Source organism: Sminthopsis crassicaudata, chromosome 2 (assembly GCF_048593235.1).
Source record: "Sminthopsis crassicaudata isolate SCR6 chromosome 2, ASM4859323v1, whole genome shotgun sequence".
Lineage (NCBI taxonomy): Eukaryota > Metazoa > Chordata > Mammalia > Dasyuromorphia > Dasyuridae > Sminthopsis > Sminthopsis crassicaudata.
In genome coordinates, this window is record NC_133618.1 from 103,934,968 (window position 1) to 103,951,354 (window position 16,387).

The 16,387-nt window shown below is 33.2% G+C and overlaps 1 protein-coding gene across 1 annotated transcript in view; it reads right to left on the reverse strand.

Moving 5' to 3' along the window:
- Positions 1 to 16,387, reverse strand: part of MTIF2 (mitochondrial translational initiation factor 2) — a 47,050-nt gene that overhangs the window by 8,961 nt on the left and 21,702 nt on the right. Inside the window, 4 exon segments of the mRNA XM_074286948.1 lie at positions 11,242 to 11,406; positions 12,930 to 13,070; positions 13,477 to 13,729; positions 14,947 to 15,151. Coding sequence (XP_074143049.1) covers positions 11,242 to 11,406; positions 12,930 to 13,070; positions 13,477 to 13,729; positions 14,947 to 15,151 — 764 coding nt within the window.

Below are 16,387 nucleotides of genomic sequence, written 5' to 3' on the forward strand. Positions count from 1 at the left end.
CTGTCAAATTTATTAACATATAATTGGGCAAAATAGCTCCTAATAATTGTTTTAATTTCCTCTTCACTGGTAGCAAATTCACCCTTTTTATTTTTTCAAATAACTAATGGTTTATCTATTAGGTTTTCATTTTTTTTTTTCCATAAAACTTGCTTCTAATTTTATTAGTTCATTGTTTTTCTTACTTTCAATTATTTTTTTCTCTCTCCTCTGATTTTCATATTTCCAATTTGGTGTTTAATTCAGGATTTTAAATTTATTTTTGTTTTTCTTATTTTCTTAAGTTTCATACCTAATTCATTGATGTTTTTCCTCCATTTTATTGATGTAAGCAATTAAAGACAAATTTTCCTCTAAGTACCACTTCGGCTGCATCCCATAAATTTATGTATGCTGTTTCATTGTTGTCATTCTCTTTAATGAAATTACTGATGTTTCTACTACTTATTCTTTGAACCATTCATTTTTAGATTAGTTTCCCATTAATTTTTAATCTTTCTACTGCCTATTACCAAATATAATTTTTATTGCATTATACATTCAAAAGGATGCACTTAATTTCCGCTTTTCTGCTTTTGTTAATAAGGATTTTATGCCCTAATACATGGTCAATTTTTGTATAAGCGTCATATACTCTGAAAAAAAGGTACATTCCTTTCTATTCCCATTCAGTTTTCTCCAAAGATCTATCATATTTAACTTTTCCAGAATTCTACTCACCTCCTTCTTAATTTCTTCATTTTTTGGTTAGATTTACCTATTTCTGAAAGGGGAAAGCTGGGGTCCTCCACTAGTATGGTTTTATTGCCTATTTTCTCCTAAAATTCATTCAACTTCTTCAAAAATTTAGATGCTATACCATTTGGTACATATGTTTATTATTATTGACTTCATTGTCTATGGTACCTTTCAGATAGTTTCCTTCCTTGTCTCTCTCTTTAAGTATATTTTTGCTTTTGCTTTGTCTGAGATCAATCAGGATTACTATCCTTGGTGATTCCCAGCCCCTTAACTTTTACTTTCTGTGTGTGTCTGCTTCAAATGTATTTTTTGCAAACAACTTACTGTAGGATTCTGGTTTTTAATTCATTCTGATATGTTTCTGTTTTATATGTAAGTTCATCCCTTTCATATTTATAACTGTGTATTTCCCACTATCCTATTTTTAACTTGTCCCTCTCTTTTACCTTCACACTGTCCCTGTTCATTTCATATGAGTTTTACTTCTAATCAATCTGCCTCCCCTAATCCATCCTACTTTCTATCAGTCCCCATGCTCCTTCTTTTATCCCTACTACTTTTAAACTTCTTTACAGAATAAACTAGATTTCTGTATCTGAGTGTATATGTTACTTCCTCTTTGAGTCAGTTTTGATCATTAAGTTGTTATCACCCCATCAGCTTTTATGTGAGATAATTTACCCCATTCTATCTCCGCTCATTCTTTTCAATCTTCTTTCAAACCCTTTATTTTTTTTATTTGTTGAGGTGATCCCATCAAAGAAAGTCATCTTATATATGCAACCTCTGTGTATATATTGCTTTTAGTGATCCTTATGGTAATAAAGTTCTTAAGAGATACAACTATTATCTTGCCATATAAAAATACAGTTTAATCTTCTTGAATGTTTTCTGTTTTCCTTCTTTTTTACCTTTTTGTTTCCCTTGAATCTTGTATTTGAAGATCAAATTTTTTTTATTCAGCTCTGATCTTTTCATTAGGAATGCTTGAAAGTTCTACATTTTGTTAAATAATTTTTTTTACTTTTTCAAAAAATATTTTTACATTTTATCCCCTGAAAGATTATACTCAGTTTAGCTGACTAGGTAGTTTTGGCTGTAATTCTATCTCCTTGGCTTTATGAAATATCCTATTCCAAGTCCTCCAGTTCTTTAATGTGAAAGCTGCCAAATTTTGTGTAAGATATTTGAATTGTTTCTTTTTTGGCTGCTTGCTGTACTTTCAAGAATGACCTGGGAGCTTTGGAATTTGACTATGATGTTCCTGGGAGTTTTCATTTTGAGATCTCTTCCAGGAGGTGATCACTGGATTCTTTCAATTTATCTTTTGCCCTCTGGTTCTACAATATCAGGGCAGTTTTCTTTACTAATTTCTTGCAAGATTTAGTTCATGCCTTTTTTTTTAAATCATGGCTTTCTATTCCCTAAATGGTAAATGTTTTTTATCAAAAGATGCCCAAAGGACTATAAAATCATGCATATCCTTTAACCTAACTATCACTACTAGGCATGAACCCCAAAAGAAATATTTATAACAACTCTTTTCTCAGGGCAAAGAATTGGAAAATGAGGGGATGCTTGTTAATTGTGAAATGGCTAAAAAAAAACTGTAGTATATTATTAAGATGAAACAGTACTGTTCTTTGGGAAATACTGAGCAGGATGTTCTCAGAAACACGTTGAAAGTTCTATGAACTCAAGCAAAGTGAAATGTATTGTATGGAAAGTAATAACAATATTGTGGGATGTTCAAACATGAATGACTATTTTCAGAAATACAATAATCACAAGTACTCTGAAGGGCTGTGGATGAAAAATGCTATCCATACCTAAAGAAATATAAATTAAAGCATACTTTAAAATAAATAAATAACATCATGGCTTTCAGATGTCTCAGTAATTAAAATGATCCCTTGTGGATCTATTTCCAAGTCAGTTTTTCCAATAAGAAATTTCACATTTTAAAATGTTTTTTATTCTTTTGATTTTGTTTTACTGTATCTTGATGTTTCACAGTCATTAGCTTCTACTTGCCCAGTTCTAATTCTTAAGTAATTATTTTCTCTTCAGTGAACTTTGTACATCTTTTTTCATTTGTCCAATTCTATTTTTTAAGGAATTATTTTCTTTAATGAATTTTTTTATATCTTCTACCCTTTTTTGGTATTTATTTTACTAAGCTAGTGATTCTTTTTTTCATGATTCTCTTGCATTATTCTTTTTCTTTTCCCAATTTTTTTTCCACTTTTATCAATTTAAATCCTCTTTAAAGCTCTGCCAGGAGGTTTTTTTGGGCCTAAAACCAACAGAGGCTTTATGTGTAGCCATTTTGAAATTGTTGTTCACTGTTCTAAATTTGTGCCTTGGTCTTCCTTGTCACCATAGTAACACACACACAGAGACAGAGTACATATTGATTATATATACATATTAACAATATATATAAAACGTAGACTACATATAGTCAAATTTTTTTTGGTTTTGTTTTCATTTTTTCTCCTTTTCATTTTTTTCATTCTTATATATTTTCTTATTATATTGTGATTTGACATTTTTAAGTGAGAGTTTGGCTCTGCTCTTGCGCTGTCCCAAGTTTCTTGTGTTGGGGCTCAGAGCCTTGCTGCTAGCTGGCATCAGAGGATAAAGCCTCTCTCTTGGCCTCCCCATGTGAAATATCACGGCTGGCTAACCTGGAGGCAGAGTCTCACAACTTGTTAGCAATAGGAACAAGGCCCTGCTGATAGTATGAATTGTGGATGAGGTCACTAGAGTAAGGTCTTGCAGTAAAGTGCAGACTGCTAAATTGCCTTCAGTGCCTTTGCAGGTTTGCTGGGGAGTAGGGTCCCTCTGGTAGATTGTCCCACGGCTTGGAGCTTTGCTGCAGGCTTCCTGCTATGAGGCAAGCTACTGTGTTGCCCTCTCATCCCAATGAGACAGATCTTTCCTGATGAGCGGGTAAGCTGCTTCCCACTCCTAAATATGTTCTGAGGTGGTTTTGAAATTATTTGGAGAGTGATGTGGGAGGACTCCAGAGAGTTCCTGCCTTACTCGACCATCCTATTTATTTTAGAAATATAATCAGAAATCATTTCCTATTTATTTTAACAGATAGGGTTATCCTAAGCTGAAGGGTAGATGGGGGTGGTTATGAGACTAAGAGAGTTGAGTAGAAATGTCATATAATTAAAAGGCAAAAGTTATTTAAAAATTATAACTGGTTATAAAAAGTTTAATTAGGTTTTTAAGGTTAAGATATATAAATACCTACAAGTAGATTTTTTTAAGGCTAAAATTTTTAGCTATTATTATTATTAAGCTATGAAGATTAGAGGAAATTGCAGTGATGTGCACTGAGTGTGCAATATCTCTTGCCAGAGTTGAGTGACTGTTATCTTTGTTCCAAATGCAGGCTTGAAGAAGGTGATGAAAAATGAAAACTCTACACATTCCAAGAAAACAGAATTTAAGGCTTTAATGGGGGGAAAAAAAAGATATGAACAATAAGAGGGAACTTGATTTTTGTTCGGAAGTCAAAAGAGTGATAGAGAAAGAAAGAATGAAACAGGCACTTGTACAATTACATTTTGAAAGAAATCAAGACTCTTCTGGAAAAAAAGAAGCTGAATTCCTGGCACAAGTGTACAAAGATCACTACAACCTAATAACAACAACACAAATGAAACCTCTTCCTTGGACATTTATTCAAGACCTAATATAGAATCTTCTAAGCCTTGGTAAAATGAATGGGGGCAGGTAGGTGGCACAGTGGATAGAGCACCAACCTTGAATTCGGGGAGGACCCGAGTTCAAATCTGATCTCAGACACTTAACACTTCCTAGCTGTGTGACCCTGGGCAAATCACTTAACCCCAGACTCAGAAAAAATAAAAAATTTTTAAAAATAAAATGAATGGCAACTCACCATTTCTGGTAATTTATATGGACATGCTGCAAAAAAAAAAAAAAACCCTAAATAGTATTGCTAATGAAGTATCAGGAAAGAAACTAAAGTTCATAATAGATTCAAGCTGTATTTTCCTTTTTGTTGCCCACTAAAGGCAAGAAATGCAAATGAGAAAATGAAAATGGGAAGTGAACAGCTGGCTAAGATAGCATCTGAAAATGGAATTTGGCTTTCAGTACTACAGCTTTAAATTAAAAAAAATGACACATTCGGTCAGAAACTAGAAACTGAGTGGATGCCCATCAATTAGAGAATGGCTGAATAAATTGTGGTATATGAATATTATGGAATATTATTGTTCTGTAAGAAATAACCAACAGGATGATTTTAGAAAGGCTTGGAGAGACTTACATAAACTTATGCTGAGCGAAATGAGCAGGATCAGGAGATTATTATATACTTCAACAACAATACTATATAATGATCAATTCTGATGGACCTGGCCATCTTTAACAATGAGATGAACCAAATCAGTTCCAATGGAGCAGTAATGAACTGAACCAGCTACACCCAGCAAAAGAACTCTGGGAGACTACTATGAAATATTACATAGAATTCCCAATCCCTCTATTTTTGTCCACCTGCATTTTTTATTTCCTTCACAGGTTAATTGTATACTATTTCAAATTCTGATTCTTGTTGTATAGCAAAATAACTGTATGGACATGTATACATATATTGTATTTAATTTAAACTTTAACATATTTAACATGTATTGGTCAACCTGCCATCTGGGGGAGAGGCTGGGGGAAGAAGGGAAAAATTTTGAACAAAATTGTCAATGCTGAAAAATTACCATGCATATTATCTAGTAAATAAAAAGCCATTAAAAAAAAAAATGACACATTCCTGACTAGAGATGAAATAAACCGAAGACTTGTCAAATATGTTTGACAAGTATCAAAAATATAATCAAAAGGGCTTTAAACTAAGAAAGATGGGGAAGGGAAGTTATCTCTCTCTCTCTATATATATATATCCCTCAAGTTAAATACCACAGAATATAGCCACATTGAAGGAATAATAACAGCTAAAACACTCAGGGAAAAAGGTCTCAACTGTCTATAAACAAATGCCCAAAGTTTAAGCAACAAACTAGAGCAAAGTTTCTTAATTTATGGGCTATAACCCACGTACAGTCATTAATTAAATGTAACTCTTGTGAAATTATGATTTATTATCAGCAAATATTTGATTTTATATACCTACATATCTACAGTTGCATAAAAATTTTTCAGGCGGAAAGGAATCATGAGTAGAAAAAATTTATTAAGTCCTGAAGTAGAGAGAAGATTTAATGCAAGGATACAAATTTGATCTAACCAAAAGCATTGAGACTTGGGGGGATAAAAATCATAACTAGATTATGGATCATGATCAAGTACAAAAAGTCCCCTTAGAAAAGCTCCAAAAGTTTTTTGTTTTTTTTTTAATCAAGTAAGAGAGGTAGAAGAAAAATTAAGAAAAAAGAATTATGCAGGAAAATGATGAAAAGAGGATCAACAGTTTAGAAAAGGAAGCACAAAAATTCATTGAAGAAAAACAACTCATTTTTTAAAAAAGAATTGGTCAAATAGAAAGAAAAAAAAAAAACTAAAGTGAAATTTTCTTTAAAAGCAGAATTGACCACAAAAAAAGATACAAAGGCTCATTGAAGAAAATCATACCTTAAAAATCAGAAGTGAGCAAGTGGAAGCTCATGACTCTACGAGATACCAAAAATCAGTCAAACAAAATCAAAAGAATGAAAAGATAGAAGAAAACATAAAATACTTCCTTGGAAAAACAACCAACCTGAAAAATAGGGAATGCTAATAAAAGGGAGGACAGACTGAGAGAGGGGATGGTCAGAAGCAAAACCTAATGAAAAGTGATAGAGTGAAAGGAGAGAAAATAGCATAAATGAGAAGAAAACAGGATGGAGGGAAATACACAGTAATTATAACTATGAATGTGAATGGGATGAATACTCTTATAAAAGCAGATAACAGAGTGGATTAAAAGCTAGAACTCTATAATATGTTGTTTACAAGAAACACATTTGGGGGCAGCTAGGAGGTGCAGTGGATAGATCAGCCCTGAAGTCAGACAGACCTGAGTTCAAATCTAAACTCAGACACTTAGTACTTCCTAGCTGTGTGACCTGGACAAGGAATGTGGTATTCCAAAAACAAAGAATCCAGGCTTATAACCAAGAATAGCCTAAACAAAAATTGAATACAATCTTACAGGGGGGGAAATGGGTCTTTAACAAAATAGAAGGCTTTCAAATATTCCTGATGAAAAGAATAAGGCTGAATAGGAAAATTAACATACAAACACAGGAGTCAAGACAATCATAAAAAGATAAACATGAATAAGAAATCATAAGGAACTAATGAATAAGAAATCATAAGGAACTATACAAGAGTAATCTATTTACATTTCTTATATGGAAAGATAATACTTTTAAGCCTTCAGAACTTTATCAGTGCCAGATATCATAAAGGTTGTATAATTAAATATAGGGCTTTGCAGGTAATTCTGATAAACTTTGATAATTTCAAATAGGTAAAGAAAAGAAAGAAAGGGAGAGTGAGAACAGAGAAAATTATCTCACAAAAATGGAATGTGCAGAGTTTATACAGCAAGGAAGGAAAACATTGAAGAGGGAAAGGCAATATTTGAGAACCTCACATGTGAAGTAGTTCACAAACAATTGTATACGGAAATACATCTTACCCAATAAGAAAATAGGAAGGAAAAGGATTAAGGGAAGGGCAGGGAAGGAAAAGAGTAAAAGAGAGGGTAGATTAGGGGAGACATTAGTCAGAAATAAATTATTTCTTTTATTTTGTCTGCCAAAGAAAATGACTCTCATATTGGAGGTAACAGAATAAAAATGACTGATAGGAAATTGATATACAAGTTAAGTCAGGAAAAAGTTAAGAGTATCTAAATTTGTGGCAAAGTGGATTAGAGCACCAGCCCTGAATTCAGGAGGACCCGAGTTCAAATCTGGTTTCAGACACTTAACACTTCCTAGCTGTGTGACCCTGGGCAAGTCTCTTAACCCCAGCCTCAGGAAAAAAAAAAAAAAAATGGAAAAAAAAAAATTTCCCTTGATGAGTGCAAGTTACCTGGAACAGATAAAGAGAATCCTCTAGTATTGAAAGAATTAGCAGACTGAAAGAACTAGATTGCTAAACTAGATTAAATGATCTCTTAAAGATAAAGAAAAATAGAAAAGTTGCTACAAGATAGGGAAAGGCAATTAAATATCCCAATTCTATCCCAAACTATAGATTAGTGAGTTTGACTTTGACTTATAGGTAATTCTAGGTCATTAAAGAAATACTTCAAGAACCTTTAGAAAGGGAATAGGTGATTAGTAAAAGCTAACATGGGTTCGTTAAGAACAGGACATGCCAACTATTTCTTTTGTGATTATTGTTTCTGATGTAATCACTAAACATAGTTTAGCTACATTCTGGCAAATTTGCAACAGGATATCTTATATTATTCTTGTAAAGAATATGGAAAGAGATGGATGAGACAAAAATACAAGGTTCAGAACTGTGGGATGGCCAAACTCAAAAAATAATTAATAGTTCAAAAATCATGTGGCAAAAAGTCTCTACTGAGAGATAAGCTCTCTTATTTGGACAAAGAGTTGGCAAAGTGCTGAGTTGAAAACTAAGACAATCTGGGTTCAAGTCCTTCCCTTGACACATATTAAGTTGTCTGACTCTGGGCAAGTCACCTAACTTCTCTGTGTTCTAGGAAACTCTCTTAAAGTTTTAAGGTGACAAGCTGTACTGAGAGATCTCTCCCCCAAGATTTACCTATACAAATAAAATCCCTATCCCCATCCCTATATAAATAAAGATATAAATCAAATCTGTAAAGAATACCAAAATGAAAAGGATAAGTATCCCTCCTAAGAACAGAGAGATGACAGCCATACATTCTGTCCTGTCCAGCCTCATTTGGAATGTTGTATTCAGATTTAGATGCCACAGTTTAAGAAGTATATTGATAAGCTAGCTGTTTCAGAGGGCAACCAGGGATAGTAAAGGTCTTGAATTCAGGTAATATGAAGCTAGTTTTAAAGGAAGTGGAGATATTTAATACTGGAGAAGACTCAGGAAAATCATGATAGCTATAATCAAATATCTGAAGATCTATCATGAAAAAAAGATTCAAAATTGTTCTAGTTGTATCAAAGTACAGAAGCAGAAGCAACAGATGAAAGTTGCCATGAGAACAGCTTAGACTTGATGTCAAGAAAGGCTTCTAAAAATTAACTGTTGAATAGCTTTTCCACTCTGTTATTATTTGCATTTTATGTTTTCCTTCTCAGATTTTTTTCTTTCTTTCTAGATCTGATTTTTCTTGTGCAGCAAGATAACTGTAATATGTATACATATATTGGATTTAACATACTTTAACATATTTAACATGTATTGGACTACCTGCCATTGGGGGAGGGGGAAAGGGGAAGGAGGGAAAAAGTTGGAACAGAAGGTTTTACAAGGATCAGTACTAAAAAATTACCCATGCATATGTTTTGTAAATAAAAAGCTATAATAGTAAAATTTTTTAAAAATTAACTGTTGAAAAATGAAATAGGCTATTTAGAGAAGTGGCAGGTTTATCCTCCATGTTGTCTAAATTATTGTCCTTCATTTTTGAAGAGGATTCAAAATGACATCACTATGTTGGAGTCAAGTACAGCATGTGTGACTGTGGCTCAACAAATCAATACAGCTTTGAAAACTATCATGAGTATAGCATAGAATCCACATGAACATCTGGATATCTCTAAATTTGCATAGCTTACATTTCTTTTGAGCTACTGCAATTCTGCTTCACTCATAAAGCACAATACCTTCTTTGAGGCAGGCATGCCATGCTAGACAGTTCTTTGCCACTGTCATGCAAATAAACTCCAAAGTTCTTCAGAGAGACAAGAGACCTTGAGAGTGTCCTTGTATTACTTTTTCTGCTCTTCATGTGAACACCTGTTTTATTGAATTCTTTGTAAAATAGTCTTTTTAGGCAAATATATGTTTGGTACTTGAACAGCATAACCTGCCTATTGCAGTTGTATTCTCTGCAGCAGAGTCTGAATACTTGGCAGAATTTTCCTAAGATAACTGAAATGAAAATGATTCAGTTTCCTGGCATGTCACTGATATGCAATCCAGGTTTCACTGCCATACAATAATGAGGTAAGCAAATAGCTCTTTCGACCTTTAGTTTGGGAGGCAGTCTGTTACCTCTTCTCTACTACACTTTCCTTTGAAGTCTTCCAAACACTGAACTAGGTCTGGCAACCTATTATCTATTTGCACATTCCAGGAATTCCACTGCCAAGAAAAGTGAAATTATCACTTTCATTCAAAATTTCTACATTTGCTATAACCAGTGGTTCCATATGTGAATGGTGAGCTGTTGGCTGGTAAAGAAGCTGTGGGATTTTTGTGTTAGACTACAATTAGCATAAGCATCAGAGATCAATCCATACTTTGTTGCATTTCAACTTCAGAGGCTGTACTGAGTGCATATCTGCAAACACAAAGTTACACACAAGCTTTTCCCTTTACTTTCTTGGCCTATAGCTTTTTTGAATTAAATAATTTATCATCAATGATGATGCTGGTTTTTGTCCTTGTTGAAGGCATCTGACAATATTACGAAAACATCACACTAAAAAGCATAGATGCAAGCATACAGCCTTTCTTCACTCCAGACTGAGAAAGTACAAGAGCACTGTCCATTATCTGGACATGAGCATGATATCATGAAACTGATGAACTTCTCCAGGCAACTAAATTTTGCCATAATTTTCCATCAGTCCTAGCAACTGACAGTATCAAAGGCCTTGGTGAGATCAATGAACAGTGTGTACAGATTCTGTTCTATTTCTGGTATTTTTACCCTTCCTATAGGTCTTCGAGCACAGTTTAGACAACCTATGCTATCCTGGAAATTCTTTTAGGGTATGGGTTCAATTAGAAAGTTACTATGGTCCCTTCTGAGTCTCTAGGATCCTAAATTTTCATAAAGTTTCTGTATAGCTTTTAAACAATTTAAGTGGTGTGTACAATGAGGGAAAAAAATTGTAAATATCATTTAAAGTCAAATAATAAATGCCAGGGTGGCCATTTTTCATTTATCAGATAAAAAATTGGGAATATCTTATAGCCTATAATGTAATACAGTTAACCTAAATGTTTACAAATGTACTATTCACAGATAATTCAAAGTTGTGAACATTTTTAAATGCCCAAAGATTTTATAAAGACCTTATATTTAAAATTTTGGAAACAGCAAGTGATTATAGTTGGATGACATAGTAGATGGAACACTAGACCTGATGTCAGGAAGACCTGAGTTCAAATTTAGCCTCAGGGACTTGCCTCAGGCAAGTCACTTAGCTTTCTTCTGCCTCAGTTCCTTTACCTTCAAAATGAAGTTAATAGTAGTATCTACCTCCCAGGATAATATTTATAAAGTATTTTGCAAACTTTAAGGCTATTATAAATACTTACCTATTACGTTTTCTTCTAGAGAGGGAGGGAGTTTACTGCTCAATTCTTTCTGCAAGTCTTCAACAAGTCGGTAGATAATATTATGGAGTTTAATTCTGACTCCTTTTTTCATAGCTAACTGTTGGATAACTTTGCTTGCATTCACACTGAAGCCATATACAACACCTGACAGGAAGAAATTAAAAGAACATAAGGATTAGTTAACACAAATACTGGAATATATGTTTGCCTTTCACATGGAAAATAAGCTCCTAATCACATTATTGACTTCATATGTGAGCAAAAAGATGATGTGAAAAGATAAGAAATTCTTTAACTCTTTTTACAATAATTATCAGGTTCTTAAGTAATTGGAGAAATTGACAGAAATTTTATTCCCTGGGTACCCTGATGAAGAATTCTTCATAAAACCTAACAATGTAGATTGTAGGCAAATTTTTGCATTTGATGGTAGGAAGCATCTTAGGGGAAGAAATTAATCACAAATGTTACTGACATGATTTCAGAAACAGTAACTTATTAATAAATTAAAATCTGCTTGGCCACCCCTTTATTAAGCTATTGAATATAAATCTGCCATAAAATGCTCAAAGATGAAATGGCTTATTGATCCAGGAGTTTTCTAAGGAGTTCAAAAGTTTCTTGAAATTAAACATTTCCTCTATACTTTTTTCCAGAGACCACATGATCTAAATATGTATAACTATCATTAAATAAAACCCTCTTTCTTTTAATAATACCTCCAGCATTTAGAAAGGTCTCTCAGAAAGGCTGTTCATCAATATGTACACCGATCACAAAGCACAAATTATCTACGTTATCCAACATAATGGTGGCACACAGTAGGCTTGCCAAAATTATCCTTGCCTAGTGATCAGACACCACTATTGAAAATAATTTTTCCATGTTCTACATACCCCTTATTTGGAGGGAGCAAGGAAAATGTTACCCAAAACACTTGTTTGTGTATAGGGCTGTAATGTAAGTACTATGTAAAGTGGGCAAGGCAATCTCAAGTTAAATTTGTACTACACAGTAGAGTTAACTTAAAAGGACATATAGCTGGAGACTGAATATAAATTAAAACATAGTATGTTCACTTTTCTTTTTTCTTAATTTTTTTTCTTGTGGTTTTTCCTTTCTGTTCTGATTTTTCTCTTCTAACATGATTCAAAAGGGAATCTGTTTTGTTTTTTTTAAATGTACATGTATGACCAGAAAAAAAAAAAAAGGATAATGGCCCTTGTCTTCTTGAGGTTAAAAACCATTCACACCAAAGTGGTTCACCAGGACTAAAAGATGGGAAAATACCAGGGTAGATCTTAAGATAAAAGGAAAGTTTTTACAAATCAATTAAAAAAACACAATAGGCAACTGTTAAACTAAGATCTTAAATGAGCTACTATGGTAGAAGAAATTATTCTCTCTCCTCTTCTTTCCGCAACCCTCCCCAAAAAAATTACTAGACACCTGTGAGTTCTGGGAAGAACTCTCCTGGGAGGACAGCAAGAAAAACAGAAATAGAGTCATTCATGAGAGTCCCTTATTCTCTAGCAGGTAAGGTCTTAAATGGCAACAGAAAGCCTACAGCTAACAATAAAAGTTGACAAAAGCTTATATATCAATCAGATAGCTAAACAATTTATTTAGCAAAATAAAGAAAGTGAATTAAAAGATGGAAACTTTACCATTAAATGTTTCAGCAAGGTTAATGTCATTTTCGTTAATATCACCTACACCAAAATGTAATAATTCCAGTTTACATTCATCTGTAGCATCATAGGTTTCGATAATGTTCAAAATAGCCTCAACTGAACCATCTACATCACCTAAAAAAAAAAAACATTTATTAATCTTAAAAGGCTGAAACTCAAAAATATTTAAGTTAGAATAATCTAATTAAAAAAAATCTGCTGAATGTCAACTATAAATATATTCATTTTTTCTTTACTTTGTCTATATACATAACACTCATTCAACTGTAAAAACAGAACAAATATCTAATTAAGGGTTTAAGTAAGTCACTAAATTGTATTTTACACCACAATTATAAGCACAAATATTTGTACTAAGAAAATCTTCATGAGAATTAAATGTCATAAATAATTTGTGCAACAAATATTAAAAAAGCACAGTTGTTTTTCACAGTACCTGGCATATAGTAAGTACTTAATGAATGTGTGTTGATTGACTGAAAAATGAGTTCAAAAGCAAAACACATTAACAAACTAGCACCTTTAATAATTATAGGAAGAGTGTTCAAATCTTCTTCTGTTTTCTCTTTAAGCTTTATGTTTTGTAGTTTTTTAATTTCTTGATACTTGATATATCCTCTTTCTTTCCAGTTCAGAGATCCTAACTTCTCACGTGCTTTACGGTGTGCATCTTGGTGTTCCTGTCGTTTTGTTTCAATCGCTTTGAAATCCTCTTTCATTTTCTCTTGTTCTTCCACATACTTCCTCCAATCAACAACTTCTCGTGCTCTTTGCTTTGCAAAAAAAAAAAAAAAAGATGGTGCTGTTATTTACTGAGGTAGAAATTGGTGGCTTCTATATGGAAAAGTTTCAATGAAAATTAGACCAATGTCCTAAAAAGAACACCTTGTCAGAAGACCTGCACTTAAGTACATCTGTTTGGGCAGTTGATTTTTTGGGCACCCAGAAGTACATATTCTGATTCTACCAGGTTTTGGAATTCTCTCTCACAATGTCACATACTATGCAGGCAAAAAAGAACCTTTACGCTAAACCCCCTAGGAACACAGATTTAGACCTGGTAGTAATCTTATAGATCATATAGTGCACTTTCCTCCTCACATTTTATAGCTTAGAAAACAAAGGCCTAGAAAAGTTAAGTGACTTGGTCAAAATAATGGCAATAAAAAGAACAAATATTTGAAGCTAGGTTTTTTTAAATAAAATTAAATTCACAAGGTTGTTATGAGGAAAGCACTTTGTATACTGTGAAATCATATATGCTGGTAGTAAACTCTTCTGACTGTGAAACCATGTAAAGGTTACTTCCTTAAACAATTTATAAAATTCCTTTATAAAATTTGGAATTTTAGGAGTTTAGGCATTGATACTTCCATAAATTTAAAAAGGGATAAAATTTTTTATGATGTCTCATCAATGAGGATGCTCCGTTAATTGCTACAGTCACCAACCTAGCCCGTCCTTCTCATTCTGTGCAAGTCTTCCATGTTTTTCCATAAATCCTTGAAAAGAAGCTCTATTCAAGTCTGGATAGCTTTCTTTTCTTTCAATTTCCTACCATTAGCCAGTCAGAAGTACAGGATTCAGCCTGTCCACCTATTATCCTTCATTCCTCTCACTTTTTAATACTGATAGGAATAAATAAATAAATAAATAAAAAGAAACATTTAATTTAATTTTTAAAAATTATAACTTTTTATTGACAGAACATATGCCTGGGTAATTTTTTATAACATTATCGCTTTCACTCACTTTTGTTCCTACTTTTCCCTTCCTCTAGATGGCAAGTAGTCTTATATATGTTAATTAAAAAACATATATATTTAACAGTATTACTGGGAAGAAAGTAAAATTTAAAGCATTTTATAAATGTGAATAATGATGATAAGAAGCTGTTAGTTTAGGACATTTTAGTTTAACTTCTGAAAGAAACACCTACCCTCATTTTGCAACATCAACAAGACATATTTAGGTATCAAATTTAATATACCTCAGATTCTACTTCAAGAACTTCATCTCCTGCCGAAGGAAGGTCCTTCCAACCTATAATTTCCACTGGCATGCTGGGACAAGCATCACTGATGGTTTTTCCATTTTCGTCCAAGAGCAAACGGACTTTTGCCCAACTCTTCCCAGCAACCAGTACTGCACCTTTTCTCAAAGTTCCTCTTTTAATTATAGCTGTAGTTACTGGACTAAAAAGAGAAAAAAGTGTTTTGTAAGGAAAACTCCTATTGTCAGAATCCATATATAGTCAAGTCTTTTTATTGTACCCTAGGATGATGCCATTATGTTTGTACACATTTATGTTTCCATGATTTCAAAACCCAAATTTCAAGAAGATGTTCAATTGCCATTAAGAGGCATTTTTAAATGAGTTTAGGATTATACAATGAAATTTATCATTCTAACTGTTTCTCTATATTTCAAAACTCTTTATAATAAGGAACCACATCAGAATAATAAATAAAACTGCTTTTAAAATGTCAACAATAATTTTTTTTAAAAAAGGAGTCCCTGCCAAATAATCTAATGTTCCAGTTTTACTCAGCACAAAACCAAAATATACAGCATAAGAAGTGACTATCATAGACATCCTTGCTAACCTCATATATGATATTCCTGGAAATCATTAAGTTTGAAACATTTTCTCTTACTACTGCTGTGGATTTCATACAGGTCAGAACAGGGAAATGGAAATTTAGTTGTTACAACTTTTGAGATAATCTATGATAATCCTGAAATATTTAGGACTTTCCAATCCTCCATTCCTGAATTCTACCAGTGACATGACCACAAACACTAGGCCTCCCTCTTTTCCATTGTCCTGGAAAAGGGCAACTAATGCAAATATCTTGATGTCAAAGAGTTTGGATGAAAGGACTAAAAAAGTTGGAAATCAGAAGAGAATTGGAAAAAGAAAGAAAATCATCTTTAGGCAGCAGCATCAGAAAACCAGTTTGAACAAAGATCAGCCAAGATGGCAGAATAGAAAGAAATAATACATCCAAGTTGTTCAACAACTACTCCACAAAAAATCTGGAAAATATCCAAGTCCTGATAAAGAAACCAAGGAAAAATCATAGTGAATCATTTTTCAAGCTATATTTTTTAGACTCATAGGAAGTCAGTCCTGGGATTTCACCCACATCTGGGAACAGAGGAATAGAAAGGTTACTCATTATGACTTTTGAGAATTCTGGCAATTCTGAATGTTTAGGACTTTCCAAGCCTCTACTTGCAGACATTGAGGATGGAGTCTGGCCAGGAATAGCACTGCAGGGTTTTCTAGCACCAGGACTAAACTGAACAAGGGCATTCCTGGGGCTGTACTAGAGCCAGAAAAAGACTCATATCTAGCACAAAGAGACTTGAGATTATGCAGGAAACAAAAACAGATGCCAATTTTCAGCTCTATCACTGACTACCAA